A 22448-nucleotide genomic window follows, 5' to 3' on the forward strand; every position below is an offset into this window, starting at 1 on the left:
TTGGACGGTGTGTCTGTAATCGATGCAATGCTGCAATTTGGTTGCCCATCCTGGTAGTCACAGCTTCAGAGCAGGCACCTGAAGGTCAGCTCAGCGCCGTAGGGAGAGCAGAGGCGAGTCCCGCAAGGTCCGCGCAAACGGCATCAAGGTCTAAGTCCCCTCACCTCTCCCCAGTCTCCCACTGAAAGCAACCCCAATGCTGAAAATAATCCACGTTTGACAAAAGTTATTTACAAACGCATCCTGCTCGGGGAGCCGGCTGGCAGCTCAGCAGCCTCCGGTCGTTTGCGCACACGTGGAATGGAAAGCGTGCGTAACCCTTCCCAGCGCGTGGCACCACGCACGGCCACCGTCCCGGCAGAAACGAGCCCTCTGCCGCGGAGGTTTGCACAAATCAGCACGGGTTGCCAGTAGGAAGAGTGGTGAGGAGGGAAGGCTGCAACTACCTGTGGCAATCACAGTATTTGTGGTTGGGGAGATCTGCTGCTTCATCAACGGCCGAGCTACAGCAACTCCCTGGCTTTGCCCAAAGGATCCGCACGGCATTAGCAAACTGCTGGAAAACGGAAAGAAACGTAGGGATGTGCGTACAGCAATCTGGCAGGGTGTTCTTTCCCCAGTAAATACCAGACTTGCTGCAGACTCTCCCAGTAGCAATAGACTGGGGAGCCCTTTTTTTACCCCAGATCTACAGCCTGGGACGCTCGGGGTCCTGCCAAGCCTGGCAGAAGACTCCACCATGCCCGTAACTGCTGCTCACCTCGTAACCAAACGGTGTCACCTTTAACATTTTTAAACGGAAAGTGATTCCCCCCCCCTTCCAGCAGCTCAAAATAGATTTAAAGTCATTTAAACCAGCGCTCAGCCCACAGAAAGCAGGGCCTGAGAGACGCTGCCAAATTGGTGAGTTTACTCAAGCAGTTACGCTTCAAAGGGCGAAGTGATAAATACACCCCACGGTGCTGCTGAAACCTAAAATCAGGAGGAACCGGCAGCAGCCACAATGAAGACAAACAGACAAGAGGCACGGGCCCATAATGAATTTACCGACCAGAGTCACGTAACGGATGGCTGGCGTTAAATTTTCCCGACAAAAGCAAGATTATCCAGGGAGATACGCTCGGTGCTGCTCACTGGCATTTTCCAAGCACGGGGTTGGTGAGCTCTACCGCCAGCAGAGATGCGGGGATGGGAGAAGGGAGCAAACTGGTCCAGCAAAATGCGTTGAGGGGTGGCCAGGCTGCCCGGCGGGAGCAGCTATGCAAAAGCAGAGCCTTATGGTTCATGGCCAAAAAAAAAAAACCCCAAAACCCTTCAAGGTTTGCTGCAGCAGCACGGGGTGATAAAGCTTTTCCCCAGCTGCATGCAAGGGAAGAGCATCACCGCTGCTGCAACAAGGCCAAACCGCAGCGAAAGGTGCTCGCGTGTAAGAGCGAAGTCAGGCACGTTGTAAGTCCTGCAAGCAGAAATTCATTGCAGAGCCCGTCGACCTCGAAGGAGCCCCCTCTTTCATTTTTAATAATCAAAGGGAAGCGGAGCATGGCAGGTCTGACTTATGTTAGTGGCAGGGGGTGTCTGCCGGCAGAGTTTATCGTCAGGCCACTTCTGCTGGCGCTCGGGTGTACTAACGAACCTGATCTCAGCGACCTAATGGACACGCATCTCCAGAACCTCCTGCTAAACTTGCCCAGGTGCCAATCGATCCCTTGTCCTTTTATTTCCCTCCTACTTTGCCCCCACCCGCCCCACCCCCCAGGCTTATAAACTAAAATAAAATTCAGGATGGGCTCAATAAAAGTTGGAAGCACGGATAAACAGGGGGAAAAGCCCCTCAGCCCTGCAGTGAATGGTCCCTTTGTGGTGTACAGTGAGAGCATTAGAGACTTGATTTTCAAGACTTCCTTAACCTCCCGCCCCCCGCTTTGTGCTGGCGCGGTTTTGCAGGAGCAATTATTTTGCAAGTGGCTGTGCACCTCCCCGCTTTCATCTGGGCTCACGAGTTGCACCCGCAATGCTCGCAGGTGCAAAACCACGATGCCAAGGAAGGGCACAGCCTTCTTCCAGCTCCTCGCTGCAGCTTCGTTAAAGATCCTGCCGCTTGGCTCTTTGCCTCTGCCTCCCCCTGCCCCCCCCAACCCCGACTTCACCAAATCTCAAACCCGCCGGTCGTTCCAGCAGAAACGAAGTTTAAATATGGAAAGAAGCATCCGGCGTAACCCTTCTGGAATCGCCGGCTCTCCTTATCCTCCCTTATTAGCCCGTGTCAAGAGGGAGTAATTGGAGCGGTGTCGCGTGTGACTCGGGGCTAACGAAGGCGCAGCTGCGGCCGCTGGCCGGGCGCCAGCGATGCTATTCAGGACCGCGGCCCCTCGGGTTCCTCAGGTCCCTGCTCCCCTCCGCCGTCCCTCCTCCTTGCCGTCTCGCTAAACACAACCAGATCAAAACCCCGGCCCCCTGTTTAAGTTGCTTAAACTCTCCAGGGAGCGGGCAGCCGCTCCTTCGAGCGGCTCCCGCCTGCCCTGTGCCGAGCTGTCCCTGCTCGGTGGCATCCCTGGCTGCGAGGCACGGGATGCCCTTCCGCTGTTCCCGGCTTTCTCCAGGCATCGCTCCGTCCTGCTCAGGTCTCGCCCTCCTCCTTTGGGCGCGGAAGGAGCAGCAGCGTGGAGCTGTAGCGGCAAAAGGGCCCGGGCTGCAGCAGAAACACGGAGTTAAAAGGCTCCTTGTCCCCATCACCAGCTTCCGACAGCATCAGAGCAAGGACAGGGTCTGGGTGCCACCAGGGTCTTAACACGGGGACAGACGCCGCTGCACGGAGATGTCCCTCTGCTACCCCGGAGCAGGGGGTTCATACCAGCGTCCCCAGGCAGGGTGTCCTGGGACGGCTGCTGGTGCGTGGTCTCCTGGACAGAAGAACATCTGCTCTCCTCCCCCTGGGTCCTCTCCTTGCCCTTTCAAATGGTTTCGACAGGAACCGAGAGTTTGCCACCTCTGGCCCTGGGTTAGCGGGAAAGGAGGAGAAGCCGAGCCCTGCCTGCTGCCAGCCCTGCCTGCTGCCAGCCCTGCCTGCTGCCAGCCCTCCGCCCCCCTCGTCACTCATAATTAATAGAGCATCTTGTCAGTGCTCATCTCGCCCGGCAAGGAGGCGCAGCGGCCTGAACACCTCTCCCCCTTCCACCCTACGTGCCAAAAGGCCATCGCAGGTGGCGAGAGGAAGCATCTCTCAGCCCGCCGTGAAGAACTCGACGAAGATATTAATGAAGATCACTGTTGTGAGCAGAGGATTCAAACCTGGCGAGGACGAGCGGGCAGGATCCAGCCCTGGCTTGTGAAGTATGAAGAACCAGAGCGTTGATTATTCAGGACTTAATGGGAGGGAGGGGATCGTGCAGTTTTAATGAATATTTAAAGGTGTGACATTGGTATCAAAAAGCAATAACGCTTAATACCACCCCAGAATCGTTAACGAAGTGCTTCAAGAGCTTTTACTGAGCTCAACAAACTGTGATGGCATGAGGACACGCTGTAACAGCAGGTTGTAACGGGAGACCCCGATGGGTTCCATCTCTTTAGGGACACCTCATCTCAGCAGTGACCAGCCACCAGTCATCGTCCCCAAGACAACGAGGAGCTTCGCTGCCCTTGCTCTGAGTTTGCGGCGTGGTGCTAATTGCAGCACCCCACAGCTCGCTGAGAAGGGCTGTCCTAAGGATGGGGGAGCACTGACAGCCGATGCCCCTTGCACCTCGCTATGAAGCCATCGTTAATTTTCAGGTAGCCAGAGTGGCAGGGGGAGGGAGGGAGGCTGGGATGAGGAGAAGAAAGAAAAACTTGGAAACAACAAACCTCATAAATTAGGCTACCAGAACCTAGAATAAGGGTAATAAAGGAGAAGGCAGGTTGACGGGGAAGTCAGTCAAGCACAGCATCAGATGACAGGAGATTTAAGACAGAACTGCCACCTACTTGGCTTCTCCCTGTTGACTACAGAGGATGCCCAGATGCTTCACGTAAGTAACTTAAATGGTGAAGCTGTAGAGCTGGTGGGATTGCTAGGGCCAAAGACGGGACCTGTGATGGTGTCCCTTGGGAAACAGGCAGAGACCACTCAAGGAGGCTGTCATGGAGGCTGTCCATCGGCCATCAGTCAGTGTTGTGAACTTCTCATCCCAGCAAGGTGCAGGCTGGAGTTCCCCACAGCAGTGGGACGTGGTCCCACAACACCTACTGGAGTGCTCCTGGGAGGATGCTCTGGAGGGCTCAGGCACCCCAGCTCCCTCCAGCATCCCGACGGATGAGATGTGCGTGCCCGCCTGTCTCTGTGGCTTTTCTTGAGAAGAGAAATGAACATGTGGGCAGGAAGGGGACGGCTCCACGGGGCACACTGACCCACGCAGCACATACTGAAGCTGGTTTTGCAGCACGAATTTAAGGCTAAACTTGAGGACAAACCAAGTCCCACCGAGCTGAGCCTAAAACACAGCAACCGCCAGACATCTGCTGCTGAATTCAACCCCGCAGCCAAGGCTTGCAACGCTAGCGAGCAAGAACGATGGAAGAAACATCAGGAAACGCAGCGGTGGCCGGATCTGCTGGACCAAGGAGCGCTGCCCGGTTCTGCCGGCAGAAAGCAAAGCGAACAAGGCAGTCATTGTCAGCGGAGCCTTCAAAAACATGTCCCTAAGATGGGCGCTCATTTATGAGATGGGATCTCATTTTTCTGCATAGCTTTCAGGAGGAAATGAAGCGTGGAGTGGAGAACACTGGTGACCATCTGGCCATTCACAGCCCATCAGTTTGTTATGACACCGAACACATAATAAAGCACAAAAGATTGCACAGGAGGTAGAGAGAAAGCGCTTTGATATATTTTTTTTTCCTTGCCACTGAAGCCTGCTCTTCCCTTGCACCACATGCACGCACACCCTCCGTTTCAGCCAGCAACGCATTCGGTCCTTCGACAACTCCCCCCGTGAGACTTTCATTCGCAGCCCGGCACAAAGCAATATTCAAATGGCTGCGCCAGGATCTGAAGAGAAAATGGAAACTTTCTTGTGTGAGAACCTTACAAAAGAGATCAAAGGAGCCTAAATGGCCAGGGGAGGGCAGGGAGGGAGGGAGCGGGGGACTGACGCCTTCTCCTCTGAAGGGAGGAGGAATTCCCAGGAAGATAATAAGACGGCGTTAGATGATCTGAAGGAGAGCCTGCGACACGAAAGGACGTTACGGCTGGAGCAAGGGCAGAGCCCTGCGCTGGGACACCTCTGCCCACGCGGCTGCCGTGGCGGGACGAGGACCACCGCTGGCAGCAGGAGGGCGGACGTGGTCTCAGTGCCGGCCTCCCGCTAACTCCTTGCCTTACAACAGGAAACATCGCCCCTTCTTCCCCCGGTTTCCCACCTATAAAGCGTGCCTCCTTCAAAAGACGAGGGGCACGTTAATTTGTGCCTCCAGGCACTTCTATGGCCCCTACATAAAGGCAGCAAGTACCTGGCCCGGCACACTCTGAGGACGCTGTATTGTCCTAGCCCTGTGCTAACTTCCTCTCCAGCCAGGCTTTTGATAGCCCGCCCTTTGCTTTTATTCTCTTTACGGATGTAATTTGCATCGCTGACATCTTGACAAAGATAAAACCCACAGTCTCCCATGTCAGTCATTATCGGTGTTTTCTTCCCAGCCAAACGTGAACAGCAATCGTTTGTACCTCTCAGCTGGAAAATTCAGGCAAAATAAGATTCGGAGGAAGGAAAAGCTGCTTCCAGAAGGAGGGTGAGTGAAGCTGGGACGAGTCCAGCTGCCTGGCCGGGGTCTGCCGTTAGCTTCCCTGGGGAAGGACAGCCCCCCCAAAAAACCCCATCAAGCACTTTATGGATGGGCAACGCAGGTTGGGGTGCTGGACGCTGCAGCTCATGTCTAAGGGCTACCCCGAGGACGCACTGGCCACGCTTCTGCGTACCACTGCCCACTTCTGTGCCGATGCCGAATGCAGGAGCATCCTCCTTGCACAGCAAGGCTGGGCCCTCTGATCACCATTTTAAGGACAAATTCTCATCTTGGTTCCCCAGGTGAAAACCCACAGGAAATCTACCCCAGACGAACTCCAGCACTAGACCAGCTGCTCAAGAGCTGATGTTCAAATCTCCAAAGAGACCGAAAACTGCCGATCTGTAGCAATGAGGCGTTGTGCTACCTTTCCCCCTCTCATCCAGTTGCTAACAGGAGCCATCACCAGTATTCAATAGCTGTATTTTTACAACTTCATAGATTTTCCATGTAATTTCTTTTGGCTCTGCCTGCTTGCCTCCTGGCTATCAGCTTTGTGTTGGGTTTGGCAGAGCTCTGCTACACGCACCATGCGCAGAGCTGTCCTGCGGCAGCTCTGAAGGGTTTGTATCAATACAGCGGGGTTGTACTTAATGCCTGGGTTGGTGTTTCGGAACAAGGGGACTCGTAGGTGTACCCACCCCCCGCCAGCTGGGAGGTCCCCTCACTGCATTGCTCACCCAGAAACCCAACCGCAAAAGAAACGCTGAGTTTTCACCTCCTCTCGTGTCCGACCAGCACCTGGGACTCAGGAGGCAGGAGCAGCCCTATATAAACACCTTTTCTACATTGCTCCTCGCTGCTCCCAAGGCAAAGGGGAAACGGGATGCCAGCACCCAGGGCCCACGGCTGCTGCACAAGCGGTGCCGTGCCGGATCGGCGCCAGCGCCTCCCGGGACCTGTCAGGTGAGCATCAGTGCTGGAGCAGGGCACTTTCCCCATCACCACATGAAAGGTTCAATTAGCTCACTCCGGCAGGAGGTGTATAATTTTAGATTCAGGATATCATCAGTCAATGGTTAATGAGTGAACTGATGAGAACGCGAGATGCTTTAAGTGGACTAGCTTGAAGAGGAGGTGAGTGCCTGTAATCAGGGATGGATTACTGCCATTCAGAGCACGCTGCCAGCTGGGTTTGCCTTCTGAAATACTTGCCTGGCTCCCCTCACCATGGAGACTGGTCGCACGGAGCATGTGGAGGGGATTTGTTTGGTTTCTTGAGTGCTGATCTCTACTCCGGGCTGGATCACCCTTTAGAAGTGGCATTTCAGGACAGTTGCTGCGGGGAAGGGGAGCAACCTGCATCTCCTGGGCATGGCACCCAAAGGGTGCTTTACTCACGATGTGGCAAGGGGCTCAGATGCAGTGTCGACTGCTAAAGAAAACAGTCTCATGGACTTTTTTGGAAATGGCTTTAGACTTACTTGTGCCATTTCAGTTGGAGAACAATAATCTGAGTGATATCCACTCCTGGATATCACTGCAGGAGCGATATCTATCATGCAGAGGGGTCCAATATGAGAGCAGTGCCCACGTCCCCATATCACTAAGGACTATGCAGGGGTGAGAGATGAATTTGGCTGATTAATTCAGCCCAGGCTTTCTGCTGAGATGTACGAGTATGATTACAAGTAACGACCAGTGCCTGCTAAGCCAAATAAATGCCTGTGATGGGGTGGGAAACCATTGCAACCCATGCAGCTGAGGCCTCAGTTGAATGAGGTTGCCACTCATCTGCATGCTACACAGAGACATATACCCACGTGGAAAAACCACGTATCTAGAAAAGAAGTCCTTTGCCTGATACCACCAGAGAAGCAAAGTCAGCACCTGTCCAACCCAACCCATCACAGTGCCCAGGCGACACATAGAGCCTGTGCAGAGGGCACAGCGACGTGGGCATCACCACTCCCCAAGCCCCAGGTTTGCTCACCTTGTACAACGAGCCTGCCCTGCGCGGTCCTTCGCACCCGAGTGCCGGGTTTGTTCGCGGCGCACACATAGATGCCAGAATGCTGCACGGTGAGGTCCGAGATCATGAGATTTCCTGTCCCCAGCACCTGGATCCCCTCCACGCCAATCGGGCGGCCGTCTGAAAGAAGGCGAAAAGGAGAAGAGTCACATGATGGACCTTTGTGTGAAGTTCTCCAGGGCACAGCCCTCGGTGAAGTCCAATCTAAGTACTTATGGAACAGTGCCGTGCTCTGCTACTGGGATTTGCCAAGTAAAGTCAATGGGGTTTAGCTGATGCTTTTAGCAGAACTCCCTTCTGGAGAAAACCAGGATCCTCAGTCAGATGTTTGCCCAAAACCATACTCTTTGCTGCTTAGAAAACCAAGGTACCATCACAGGAAATGTGAAAGCTTTCAACCACGTGTTCAGATTAAGATAAAGCACCCAGAACACTTTTCAATAGAATGGTTAAACCATGTTAAATCATATCAGCTTCTGTGAGTTCTTACATTAGTCTGACCAAGGATCCAACCGGCTCAATGCCCTGCTCCCAACAGAGACGCTCTGGGAAGGAGGAGACCAGCCAACCTACAGCAGTACTTCCCCGATGCACTCTCCCAGCCACCAGCAATTCATGACTTGAGGATATCCTGAGCCTTTTTGCCTGCTAACCTTTGATGGATTTTTGTAGTCCAGATCTGTCTCACTGGTTTTGGAAACTATGTGAACGCTGGATTTTCAATCCCTTAGCTCTTGAACACGCAACAGCTCAGGGCCAAGGAGCCAAACGCTGAGCTGGACGGTTACATGTGCTCAGCTGCTCTGGCTTGGAAGCGCAACTGGAAGGGGCTGTCTTCATCCTGAGTGCTGGGTCTGAGGCAGGCTGAAATAGCTCAGTATCAGGGAATTCACCTTTTTCCAACAAAGCTTGTTTTCGCTGGAAAATTCCCAGCCAGCTCTAATTACAATGTGTTTCATTAGTATCAGGTTATTGCTTTTTATTGTTTCATTGGTTTGTGTTTTGAGACACTGGCTGACAAAGGCAGCTCTAAATCAGTCCTAGCACGTGTCAGGGTGTCTGAGCAGAGGGGCAAGGCAGGGGAGTAGTTTTACCGGAGGAGCAGTTAAAGGGAGCACACTTCCATCAGGTGAGAAACGGGAATCCAGGTTCCTCTCTCGCCTTTGCTCATGAAAGAGTTCAAAGAACCTATAGAAATGGGATCAGCCTTGGTCATCTCCCCACCTGACCATCCTACGAGCCCTCCATACGTGTGCGCTCTGCAACAGCAAAAGAGCCTGTGTCTTGTGCTTCAAAGCTGTGGCTAGTGAAAGGAAAAATTAATCTGAAAAATGCCTCCTGGGAGCTCTGTTGGTCTGTGCCGTAATCCTGCTAAGGAAATGGAAGCCCAATAAAACCAGAACTGCTCTGTAGGAAGCAACAGTCAAGGGGAAAGACCTGAGATGCTCTAGCTGGTTTCCATTCCTGTCGGCCATCTCCCAAGAGATGCTAGATAATAGCCCTCCAACCTGCTTCAAAATGCATCATCGTCCAGCGGGCAGAACAGTTGCCAGGGACCTTTAGCACTGAAGGACCTCAGGCTGGTTACCAATATTCACGGCACACAACCACTTCAGTGGCTGCTTCTGGTGTAATCCAGCAATGGGAAACCTTCACGGACAACACAGAGGGAAACACAAGTTGCCATGGGTCTGCTGCAGTCACCCCGAGACACCCCGTTATCCTCAAGGATTTCCTTCATAGCCTCTGGTGTACACCAGTGTGGTCCCTAACTGAGACCTGGCTCACACTTGACCTCAAGCAGGCTTCATGCTTCAACACAGAGAGGCATCCAGGGCTAGTTAAAAGTTATCTTGCCATCGTATGCTTTAGCTGGAATATCAGGCTTTGCATAATAAAGAATATTACGAGGATTTGGGCCATTCATAACCAACAGGTTCTGGAATAGATTGAGAAACCATGAAGGAGGCAAAGCAGCACTCAAGGAGAAGGACAAATTAACCATCAACCCAGAAATGGCACTTTGCAACCTGCTGCCCAGCAAGCGCTTGGATCCCCGTGGAAAGGCACATGATGGGATGGAGAGCAAGTGTCTCCGGCAGCATTAGCGAGAGCAGCGCACGTTCATCAGCTCGCAAGCCTGAGCTGTGGAAATGAGGGATCCCATTTCAGATTAACACCTAGGAAACGCTGGCAAAACACGGACCGAAAGCTGCAAAGCACTTCACAAACATATCCCCTGCCATGCTCTTTATATATTGTTTTTCAGGAAATTTTTAAACTTAAACTTCATTAGGCAGGCAATGCCAGGCAACTTCATTATTTGCATTGCAACGAAAAATGCTCAGGTCTTTTAGAGAGAGAAAAACAACGTCATTAAATGATTAAATGATCACATAGCTGGCCAAGCCGCTGCGGCAGTAAATGGCTCAGTCATAAAAAGGACAGTAAAACATGACCTGTCCCACATTTAATGAACAATAAGAAGGAACCATTCCTTTCAAACATCATTTGAACTGAAGTGTAAAGAGGTCTGAATTAAATTCAAATTGAACTTGATTTCATCTTTTAAATTAGACCTTTTAGAAGTCCATATTTACAACAGGCGTAAAAATCAAATCTCTCTCTCGAGGGAGGGACGGGACTGGTGAAAGATGCGAAGTGGCCATACCTAGATGCTTCATCACGTCGTTGCCTTAAGAAATACCACAGAAATGTGACTTGAATGTCAGTAGTTTTATTGTATTATTTATAACGTGCTACATAATTTAAGCATGCAAAGACCCAGCCTGCAGCAGGTACTCCACACAATCCAAATACCAGCATCGATGCGTCCTCCGTTGCCTGTCTAGCTCCAACTATTAATTAGAGGTGTGGTGGTCTAAACATACGACTCCTGTCAACCAAGAATCTTTCCTTTCCCTGGAGAACAAAGCTCTCCAAGCTCAGAAACCTCAGGGGATCTGCCATTTGATTCAGAGAGCGTGGCCACCTCTCCCAGCCAGCAAAGATCACCGTGCCAGATCATCCCATATGCCTCTTACTCAATTCCTCCCTTCCAATGAGCGCTGAATAGGGCTTCTAGGGAAATATCTCGGCTTCCCCAGCCTGCTCCATCCTTCTTACTCTACTGTGCCTCACTCAACCTGAGCCATCGTGTGATCGGTTAGAAGCTCTTCAGCTAATATCAAGTCCAACTTAGTAACGCTGACAACACGTATAAATAATACAGAGTGTTTACACAAGAAATCCCTTGCGTCCAGAAAGCTCAGCACTTTGTAGAAGTGCTGTGCAGAGGGACTCATATCTCACACCTGCTTTGCAAAGGTCACTATCTATTTTAACCCTGTTTCACCTACCCAGAGACCTGAAGAGTGGCTTGGATCAAGGGATCCAAACCCTGAAAACCCACCTTCCTGGCACCGCTTGCCATCACCAAGTCATCTCTCCACGGAGGAGATCCGAAAGACTGCAAAAGCTAACACTGCTGCTCAGTTCCCAAAGCTCCCAGGACCCACGCAGGCTTGAAACTGCTGCTCATTTAACATCACCTTCTACTTCTTTTCATGAAGTCAAAAGCAGAAAATTTGAGGGCTGCAAACAAGCCGGGCTGGGTGGAAATGTCTGACTGATTCTCCCTGTTGACGAGGGCCAAAGCGGGAGGTTCAGCTGGTTGTGAAGAGCAGATGGAAAACCAATGAATAAAGGAGACTTTCTCAAACTGGGAGACGCTCCCAAAGCATGTCCCGGCTACGGATGAGTAGAAGCTTCCAGGTTCCCCGTGGGGCGAAGTCTGGATGAAAGACGCCTGGGGTTTGGGAGCCGCATTATTTATTTTTCCAAGGTGTATGTGATACTTTCTGGAGTCCATTCTCCGCCTGCTAACCAAGTGATTGGCACACCGGCACCAATTACGGAGACCCGTTAAAACGTGCCAGGCGATATGAATATGCAACAACGCGAACGCCTTTCTTTTATAAGTAGCAAGTAGAAAGAAAGTAACAACTTTCTAATGTTGATCATTTAGGTCTTTTGTGAATTCTTTGTATTGTGCCATAGTAGCCTTCTACTTTTTAGACACATGGGTCTCCTGCTCCGGCGGACACCGGGCACCATGGATTAGCATATTTAGAGTACATTGCAACAGTTGACTATTCAGTATGTGAAGTGGTGAAATTTACTCTATTATTTCTAAACACTTACGGGAACGGTGCTCCTGTCAACCAGTCAGCCATCTATTGCAAGCTTCTGTGTCCAATAAGTTACCAATTAATTGGCTCCTACAATTGTTGTATAGTTTACTTCTTGAATGGCTCCCTCTTTAGTAATTTCCTTCCCATTGTGCGACCCTTTCTGACAACTTCTGTATAACGCTATCAGATAATCATTGTCTTTTCTCTCTCGCCTCACTTTTCTATATCTCTCTAAATAGTTTATTATTCTGCCTCGGTACCTTTTATGGAGGCCAGCTCAGTGGCCTGTCAGTTAAAGGGTAAGGATACATTAAAATCGTCATTCATTCAAAAAGGGCTTTGCAGTAAGTGCCCAGAATATTCATTTGTGCGCACATACAGGTCCGAGCCTGAAGTGCGTAGCTCTGAAAGGAAAAGCCCTATCTTCCCTGAACAAATCCTTAATGATTTTACATTTCTCTCAGAGCCTGCTCCTCTAATGAATGTTGACATTTCGTGCACGGCGAGACACAGGAATTCTGGTTGTGGTCAGGGGCTACAACATATTCCCAAGGAAATTAAATTCAAAATTGATTGTGTGACGCTCAAAAACTGGCCCAGAATTTGAATGATTCCCTTCAAGCAAAATATAACTACCTTTCCCACTGAAAAGCAGCCAGGTTTTAGCAAAGCCGAAGCCAGAAGTGCAGCAGTTGCTCATGGCTTGCTTTCCCCTGCACCAGAAAACCGTAAAAGCAAAATTGTTCTTTTGCTCCTTTCTGATAGAGGAAATGCCCCAACGCCAAACCGGTGAGCAAAGGCTTTGAGGGAGACACTCGGGGCCGGCAGCAGGCCCTGTGCAAAGACCCGGCACGACGGCAATGCCAAGACTCTCCTTTATTTCGACCAAGCAAGCAAGATGTTCGCATATAATTGACGACTTCTTTTTTTGTTTAAATTAAGCCTATCGCTAAATCAGCTGCATCTCTCTACGACTATGTGGTCATGATTTTTTTTTTTTTTTATTTCTGGGAGTGGATTAAAAGTGGGGTTTTTTTCTAAGTTGAATAAATTATCTGGTTATTTAAGCTAAATCAGCTCTGTAGGAGGAACTTCAGGAAGAAGACCTCACACGGGAGGAAACCACACGTACAGACGACAGACGCTCGGAGGACCTCCCCGTCCAGCGTAAACCCCTCTCCCTCCTCCTCATCACACAGACACGGAGATGTGAAAGCTCTTCCGAATCGTCTACAAAGAGATGACGAACCCACCAACTCATCAGCGAGCCTGTAACGCCACATCGCTGTCGAGATCGGTGTAACGCTAAACAAGATCTTGCGATGCTTTGGACAGGAAACATTCCTGCTGAAGGGCAGGAAAAAGAACGGGATCTCTTTCCCGTTCAGTAGCTCGAATCCTGCTGCTGCGCTGCAAAGCGGCGTGGAGAGGGAATTTATTTTTGTTGGAAGGCAATGCCGAGCTCAGACCATCCAGACAAACATCGCGCGAAGCTATTACATCTTCATTACTGCACCGCTCTAGAGAGACAAGTGTTTTGAAGAAGGTAATAAGCACTTATAATTAAGGCAATTATAAAGTAGTTTATTATAGTTGAGCGCTAACGTAGAGCCGCCTTGTGTCCAACAGAACCAAAACAGTGATACAGCGTATCTGGGGAATTTTAAAACCAGCATCAATCTGACGGTTATGGCTCTGGAGGAAAAAAAAAGCAGTTAGTGGCAGGCACCAGCTGATTTTACAAGCCATCGGAGGATGCGAACACGGAGAAATTGTGGGATTGATGCTGGAAACGTGTCCTTGTCCCCTGGCAGACAGTTCTGGAGTGGGAAGGGTCTCTCTTCCCGTGAGCTGGACCCTGACCCCCGGAGAGCCATGGGGCTGAAGTCCCACAGCCAGCGCAGCAGCATGCGACAGGACAAGGATAAGGATAACCCCTGTTTGTGCTCCACGGCCACCGTGGGGCACTCGGGGAGGTTAGCATCCCCAGAATGACGAGACCTTGCACACCGCAAGGGCTTGGGAAATACCGACTGAACCCAAGCCCACAGTGTGCACAGGCGGAGTTACGAGCTCCGGAAGATAAAACAAGAGCTGTCGGCTCTTTGCTCAGCACGGATTTCTGTAGGGCAATGGAAGTGTCGCTCTGAGCGAAACAGTTTCCGAGCTGCTGTCACAGAGTTAGAGCCTGAAATAACGCTTGCTTTCAGACTGGGAGAAACACGGCTCTTTGCTCTTCCTCGCTTGTGTGATGCCATCAGACACTGCCTCTGGTTTCCATGCTGATTAAAAAAACAATACCACGGACCCCAGCAGCAAGCATTTGTTTTTTCAGAGCTTCAGATGCTCTACTTTAAACACTCTCTTCCCCCCAAAAAATTTTTTTAAAACTCCCTGAGCAGGCAGCAAGTTTCTTTCAAGTCTGTTTTACGTGAAAGGTGTTTGTGTATGATTTTGCTTCTCTAGGCCAACAGCGGTGATGTTTTCGATGCAGCTGAAGAAGATGCTGTCACTCGAGGAATGATAAAATTATCACCTTTCATGAAACATCTCCAGGTTTAACCAACCCACTTTTCTAACAGGTGAAAACAGGATCTTGGCAGAGAGAAAAAACAAAGTGTAGACATGAGGATAAAAAGCACTTCAAGCCTACAATTAACTGCACTGCGAATGGAAAGGGTGAATCACTTGTTGCGTGAAATAGTCAGTGGCACCCACCTATTTCCCAGGCAACGGCAATGGAGAGGAGGAGGAGGAAATCCCGGTCACCCCGGGGCTTACCTAGGCGGCTCCAGGAGACGATGGGCCGGGGATTGCCCGTTGCGATGCACTCCAGCACAGCGGTCTGGTGCACAGTCAGTGTGAGGTTCTCCGGACCGACGAGAATCATGGGGTCCTTGTAAACGGTGGAGTGGGAGCCTGTGAGGACAGCATCATTGTTAAAAGGCATCTGATTCTCTCTCGTTTAACGGAAACACCGAGGGCTTAATGCATCCTCGAAGTACAAATGACGTGGCTGGTGTAATCCTCAATAAATTCGAGATGCACATCAAACAAAAGGGGCTCAATGTTCGCGTGGCGCTCACATTGTCTGACCGTGTTTCAGTGTGCGCTGATATTCCTGGGGAAAACCCCTCGGAAAAGCGAGCCAGCCACAAGCAGCCCCGTTAACACCCAGCTACGGGCAGCACAAAGAAGGAACCGCGCCGTGAACTGCAGCGAGCGGGTGTGCAGGAAAAAACGTGTTACGTAGGGATGACACAAGCTGCAGGACAGCTCGTGCAGGGAGGGATGCCGATAAATGAAGGAGTTGCTTTATCTTTCAGCATCTCAAGCCATAAAGTAATCCGTGCAGTCCACAATGCCCAAATCCGCCTCTCTGCGAGCATCCTCTCTCGCTGCTGGTGTCCCAGGACACAGAGCGCAATGGAGGTGCCAGTCCCTGACTCCTGCTGAGGACCTTTTTTGAGAAGGAACCCAAGGAAACTCTGATGACTGCAGCCCCCAGGGTGGTCATCTCCTCACCTGTCCTGGCCCACTCTGGTGTAACTGGGTGCAGGGAGAGGATGCAGCCCACTGCTCTGATATAATCATGATACAATCATTGCTCACCATGCAATCACTAATCGTTCATTTGTGCTACAGTAGCACCAAGTGGCAGCAAGCAAGAATGAAACCCATCGTACAAGATGATGCAAAGACCCATAATAAAATAAAACCCTGGCACAAGGACTCTGGAAACCAGACAGGCACAGGACAAGCAAAAGAAACTGCATTTCACCAGACAGGAGGACAAAAACATCATCCTGTGTCAGGTACAACACAGCTGAACCCACATCTCCTGAGTCCCCCAAAAGTGCCTTACCCCTGGGCCAACGCTCCCATCAGCCTTCACTCCTATATCACAACTATTTGTTGGGAGCAGGAGAGGAGGAAGAAAGGAGATATTCTCCATCAGTAAACAGGAACACTGAGAATTTTGCCCAGAAAGCAAACTGTCCTGCATCCAAAGCAGCATGACCAGCAGGTCAAGGGAGGAGATTCTCCCCCTCTACTGCGCTCTGGTGAGACCCCCCCCCTGCAGTAATGCATCCGGCTCGGGGATCCCCACGACAAGAAGGACATGGAGCTGTTGGAGCGAGTCCAGAGGAGGCCACAAAGATGATCCGAGGGCTGGAGCACCTCTGCTATGGAGACAGGCTGAGAGAGTTGGGCTTGTTCAGCCTGGAGAAGAGAAGGCTCCAGGGAGACCTTGCAGCACCTTCCAGTACCTGAAGGGGCTACAGGAAAGCTGGTGAGGGCCTGGTTACAAGGGCAGGGAGTGACAGGACAAGGGGGAATGGCCTGAAGCTGCAGGAGGGGAGATTTAGATGAGATATGAGGAAGAAATTCTTCCCTGTGAGGGTGGTGAGGCACTGGCGCAGGTTGCCCAGAGAAGCTGTGGCTGCCCCTGGCTCCCTGGCAGTGATGGGGCTTTGGGCAACCTGGGCTAGTGGAGGGTGTCCCTGCCCATGGCACGGGGGTTGGAACTAGATGGGCTTTGAGGTCCCTTCCAACCCAAACCATTCCAGGATTCTGTGATAACCTCTGCATTAGTCTTCTCCCCACTCCCAACAAGAGCTGGGTTATACTCCAGAAATGCTGAGGTCAAGCAGTGTTTAAGGAATTCCAACAATCTGACAGTTGCTGCTGGCAAAAATGCTCTGTATACCTGCAGAACTACTTGGGCTGGACATCTCCCCCCCAAGAAGGAGAGGGGCACAGGGAGGGCTGGGGAGCTGAGCTCTGCCACGGGCCAGGCTTTGCCGTAGGGACCGTCCCACGCCAACTCCCGTACGTGGACTTTCCAATGTCCAAAAAGCTTGTTAAAGAGAAGTGATCCACCAAAACCCATCTGCGAGGGCTTTTCTCCAAGAAAAAAATTTCTTTTCTTCCTGCACTTTTTAGCGTTACCCTTTCGCGGCAGCTCCGGGTCGAAGTCAGGGTATTAGCAGGGGGATTTCGCAGCGGTCCAAGGGCAAGCACAGATCAGAGCGGCTCGTTTGTTAATTGCTCCTACAGGGGCTAAACGCTAAGGCGACTCAGAGGTTGTGTCTAAATGGGCAAAATCCAAGAAAAAATCACCGTGTCAGGGTGACTTAAGAGCTGACTTTCCCTCTAAATGCATTTCACTGCAAGCCATAAAATGCAGATTTTTTGATGAGAACCAGAATGCACAATAAATTCATATGACCGGCTGGTTAACCCCAAGAGATCTGAAAAACAATACCTTCCCCCTCAGTACCTCGGAGTGCCTTTAAAACCCACGTAGATTTATTGCTCTGAATCACAATACTAAATGTTCACGCTTTGAATAATACGATATTATCATCGTATTATATAGTGATTTCGATATTTCAAAACACAGAGAAATGAAACGAATTTCCAAGGTCACCCAAGAATATCAGTAAACAGGAGCTGAAACAAAAGCAGAATTTAGAAAACACTCTCTTTTGGCAATAAAAATTAAAAAAATCACACTCTTTGATTTATATTCTGAGTCCTAAATATGCACTCAGGTTTCCGGGTGCGGGCTCAGCTCCCTGAGTCTGGCCAAATCCTGCCCAGCTCTGGAAGTGGCATTTCCACCGCTGCTCACCTTCTCCTGCAAAGGCCACGTAAAGGTCCCTTACGGCTTTGCTGCCTCCTCGATGCCGAGCCCAACGCCCACGGCAGTGCCAGTTCCAGGGCCAGAAGGGACGGTGACATGGGGGGTCAGACGCCAGCACCATGCAAAGGGGCTGACCGTGCCCGACCATCGAGGAGGAGGTTTCCTTCTGCAACCAGAAAAGCTCTTTGATGCAGGGTCAGGAAGGAAGGAGTGACAAATCAAGAGACTCGTGGCAGGTGAACGCTGCCGGAGCACAACAGGGTTCAGGGCAACGCGGTGGGGGGGGTGGATTGTTTTGAAAGGGAAAAAGGCTCTAATGATGCACGTGGTCCCCAGGGACTCTGCCAGCAGCAGTCGTGAGGATGGGGAGGTCCCCGGCACCGCCAGGAGTGACAGGCACTCCGGCAGCGATGGGAGCGTCGCCAGCACAGGCTGTTAGATCTTGATCAAAAGGACAGCAGCAGAGAGAGCCGCAGCTCGCACTGGAAAGGTGTCAGCGCAGGCAGCCCCTCGGGAGCACCTCCGCTAAGCAGGCACTTGAAAATAATCAATCAGTAGGGCTGGAAGACACATCCGTGCCACTCGCTGCCAGCAGCCCCACCACCGCTGCCGGCGAGAGGAATGAAAGTGCTGCGAGCAGGCTCCTTCGTCCCCCAGAGGCAGCCACCCTCCTCCTCCTCCTCTCCAGCCGGGCTGTGGCGGGGGCTCCCAGCACCCACCTCCATCCTCTCCCTCCTCCTTCCCCACCCAGGGCTCGGCTTGGAAACCCCGGAGAGGCGGACCCGGTGGGTGAAGCATTGGCTGACGTTGCTGCCCCGTTGAGAGGGAACCCTCCCGCCACGACGAAGAGCAGAGAGCGCCATTCCCTTTACCCCTCTACACAAGAGGGAGGCGATGGACAGATTTGCAAGATTACTGCTTACCCCATCACGCCTAACGACGTGTGCACAACAGCACCCGCGTTAGCTCAGTATTTACTGACACAACACCCGCAGCAGTGAAGCAACGTCTCCGTGTTACCTCTGCGGCACACCATAGCCTCCGCTGCTGTGCCAAAGCCTTGGGTTCACATCCTAGCATGTACCTGCTGTCTTGGTCTAACAGATATTTATGTGCGAACACCACAGAGCATAAACCTTTCTCCCTGAAGTGCAATGGGTTCTCCAAGGGCTGAGAGCATGCAAACGTCCCGTTACAGCAGCTCTGAAGGTCCAAGCCCTTCGACAGACACCGACGCTTACGGTGCGCTTACATCATTCGACTGCTTTAAGGAAGAGAAAACCCACAAACCGTTTCACAGACAGGAAACCTGGAAAATATCTATCTGAAATGAGGGATGGTCAGACGAGAACAACTAGCACTTTCTGCCCTGCGAGAAATAATAACTCAGGCCAGTAAATTGATGCAAAGAACTTCACCGCATTGATAATTTACTGTTCCCTTTTCCCTCCGTGTGGCTACCGTTCCCATCAATCAAGAAAACAGATCGGTACCAGGCATTGAAAGCTCCCGGGTCTTTCAGAACCAGTTAAACCCGCCTGCTTTCCCCATCAGAGTCGATGCGCACGGCATCACTCTTTCCTCAGCTTCACCCCATTTCACACGTGCTGCTTTTTTACAGTCGGCAGAGACTAATCTGACACTCGGTACAGGCGTTGGGTCTCCTACTCCAGCAGCACTGGCCAGGCAGCGGTTTCGGAGGGCGAAGGCGGGCTGTGAGATCGGAGCGTACGCTGGCAAGCCTCCAGCCACCGGGTACCAGCAATTCTGTGTTTCTGCTGGACAGAAGCATCACAGCTCACGGAGGAGGGAAGACCCTTTGCTGCAAATAAAAAAAGCTCCCAGAGAAACGCACGCCCAACCGGCCCTGTGCACATTTCCCTTGCTTCTTATCTCCAAAACTGTCGTCTCCATTTCCACAGGGAATCTAGGCTGGTCCCCTACCCAAGAGCCATGGACACATCGCCACTGCTGTCGGAGGGGACCACAGTGGGTACCCAGCATCTCAGGGGGGTTCTGTCCTGCACGGAGTCCTGTATCTCAGAGGCCACCCTGCCAGGTGACTACTTCTTTGGCACTCTTACCTTCTCTGAAGGTAACCCACAAATGCTCTGCCAGGAAAAGCAAGCTCTCCTGTTTTCCTATGAGGAGGTTGAGCATATCAAAGGCATTTCTAAGAAGAGGGCACAAAGGTGTCCTTCACTCCTGGCTGCTCAATCGGGCTGGGTTGTATGATTTGACTTAATACTTCCCACTTCCTTCATACTAGGAGCAGCTCCTGAAACATCAAGGGAGGTTTCTGAACCTAAAAGCCTTTTAAATTAAAAAGACTGACAAACAAAGCAAGCCTAACTAGAAGGTGACAATCTAACACCAGGTTTAGAAATGGGCTGATGAGTTATTGCTCGAAGGGGCTCTAAGAGGTCAGCTTGGGTCCCACACGGACAGCTAACAGGGTCCGGAGGGCAGCGCAGCCATGGAAACCTGGTTGTGTGTTTGCACCCTAATCCTTCCTTCCCTGCGCCCAGGGTCATCGCTTCCACACGCCATTCTGTGCGCTTTCACAAGCAGGCCAGACGTGTGCACATGCAAAGCGTGGATGTGGGTCGCTTTGGTTCGCCCTTATAGCTTCAGCACGTCCTACCTCCGGCAGCATGAAACCAAACAGCAAGTGTGTGATTTTGGCCCTTTTTTTTTGGAGAGGAGACCATAAGGCATCGTCATTTCTTCAGCTGGAGCTTTCAGAGGTGAAAACCTGGTTCAGCCACTGACTTCAAATGTGAACGGAGAACCAAGTCAAAATTCAGCCTGGGGTGCTCAGGGCTTCTCCTTCTCGTCTTCCAAAGAAAGGTTAGCCCGCTTCGGTCGCAACGCAATGCTAACAGCCTACAGAACATAATTCCCCCATTAGATAAATAATTGATTACCCTGTGTGCTGCAATTACTTCCAGAGTGGGCAGGTCTCATAAGGAAATGATGAATCTTCCACATTTCCAAAAGAATTTATTTAATGTAAAGCTGCTGTAACTCATTTTCTCACAGTCCTTCCTCTACCCAGCAACTGGCGCTAATTTAAAGGCAGAGAGACAGATTTATCTGCTATCAAATGGACTGATCTGGCAGGAACTAATAACAACCCAGAACAAGGAAGGTGCGACGGCCGGCCAGAGGGATGTTCTCAGTGCCGTTAGCCTGAAGCTCACTTAAACTGTCCTGGTCCAGAACAGCAGTGGGAAGAAGACAACAGAAAGACGGTCAGGACAGCGTTTACTGGTACTAACCTGACACGGTGAGTCTGGCCTCCCGGCTGAACTTCACATTAGCAATATTGGTAGCGACGCAGTGAAAAATCCCACTGTCTTCTGCCCTCAGTCCTGTAATCTGCAGGACCCCCTTGGGAAGCAGCGTGTACCTGCGGGAAGAGAAAAGCAGGAACAAAAACTTGCAAAGCAGGCCACGATGTGAAAGCAGGCTGCACGCCCAGCCGGGTGAGGCGGGCTGGCTCCCCCATCCCACTCCAGAGGTGACAAAACCACCCGAGAATCAGGCTGAGCCCACGCTTATCACCGCACCAGTTCTTTATTCTTTTTTTTTTTTTTTTTTGGATACTTGAGTCTCTGGTCTTCTTTTACAGGGAGATATGTTCCCTTTCTTTATCTTCTGATGCATCCTTGAGAAAGCGTGACTTTTGCTGGGAGGGTACGAAGTAGATGCTTCCTATTTAACCTGTGGAAAAGCTCTGGCAGCGCATTTGCACGTGAACACGGCTGACGCGCGGGTTATCGCTCAGCAGCTGAAGCACAGTGACCGTGGACAAGCGTCAGGGGAAGCGCGTGCTCCACACTCCCAGCTCCGGGACTCACATCCACATAACCTTAAAACCTCAAACGCATGGAAAGGCGTGTTTGAAATAGATATTCCATGGGCATACATAAATATCAAGAAATATTTTATATATTTAAAACATAGGTACATTTAAATCATGCGTGCATACACACATATATGTATACATACATTACAGGTTGCTTGGCAACCGTGTGTTTAAATTGGCTGGTAGTAAGTCATTACACTGTGATGAGTTAATAATCCATTTCCGTCTGGAAGATGAAGAATATCTTTTTCCATATCAGCATATGGTTAAGTGCCTATAACCTGCTCCCTGCGCTGGGTTCCAAACGCGCGGCTCGGTGTCGGTGGCAGCGTGACAGCAATCAGTTTTACACGTCCCGTAAGTTGATTGCAATCTCTCTGGGACTTTAAAATGCCCATTGTTTTGGATGAATTATACCACAAGAAGCCTTCATTTTTGTTAACAATCTGCCCACAGCATTAGAAGATTCAATTCCAAAGCTATTATTCTGCCTTCAAAGCTTCCAAGTGCACAACTCAGCATACAAATTTATATACGCTTTATACGCAGAAATGCACCAAGTGTGATTAATGCAGAAATCCAATTTAGTTAGAGAAGCAACCCTCATCACCCAGGCCCGTTGGTGTCAGAGATTAATCTACTGAGCTGACAATAAAAACCTTCCCTAGCAGCTTTACTTCTACAAAAGGCCAAATCTGTTCACAACCAGGAGACAGTGAGCATAGGGAAACTGCTCCTAGCCCATGGCCTCCAGGGCTTGGGCAAGCTCCCCCTCCCCGGAGGAGAAGCAGCAGGGATGAGCACAGCTTGGGGCTCTCTGGGTTGGAGAAAAGTCTTGGAGCTCCTCAGCCTTGGGGCTGCTCAGCCTTGGGGCTGCTCAGCCTTCCGGCTCTTCAGTCTTGGAGCTCCTCAGCCTTGGGGCTCCTTGGCCTTGCAGAAAAG

General features: G+C 51.0%; 1 protein-coding gene across 1 annotated transcript in view; it reads right to left on the reverse strand.

The window, feature by feature from the left end:
- The window catches only part of IGDCC3 (immunoglobulin superfamily DCC subclass member 3), a 105607-nt gene that overhangs the window by 19744 nt on the left and 63415 nt on the right, over positions 1–22448 (reverse strand). The window contains exons 4-6 of the mRNA XM_054836624.1: positions 20917–21047; positions 14767–14904; positions 7754–7912 (exon numbers count right to left, since the gene is read on the reverse strand). Coding sequence (XP_054692599.1) covers positions 7754–7912; positions 14767–14904; positions 20917–21047 — 428 coding nt within the window. The remainder of the gene's footprint in view (positions 1–7753; positions 7913–14766; positions 14905–20916; positions 21048–22448) is intronic.

Source organism: Grus americana, chromosome 10, assembly GCF_028858705.1.
Source record: "Grus americana isolate bGruAme1 chromosome 10, bGruAme1.mat, whole genome shotgun sequence".
Classification (NCBI taxonomy): Eukaryota; Metazoa; Chordata; class Aves; order Gruiformes; family Gruidae; genus Grus; species Grus americana.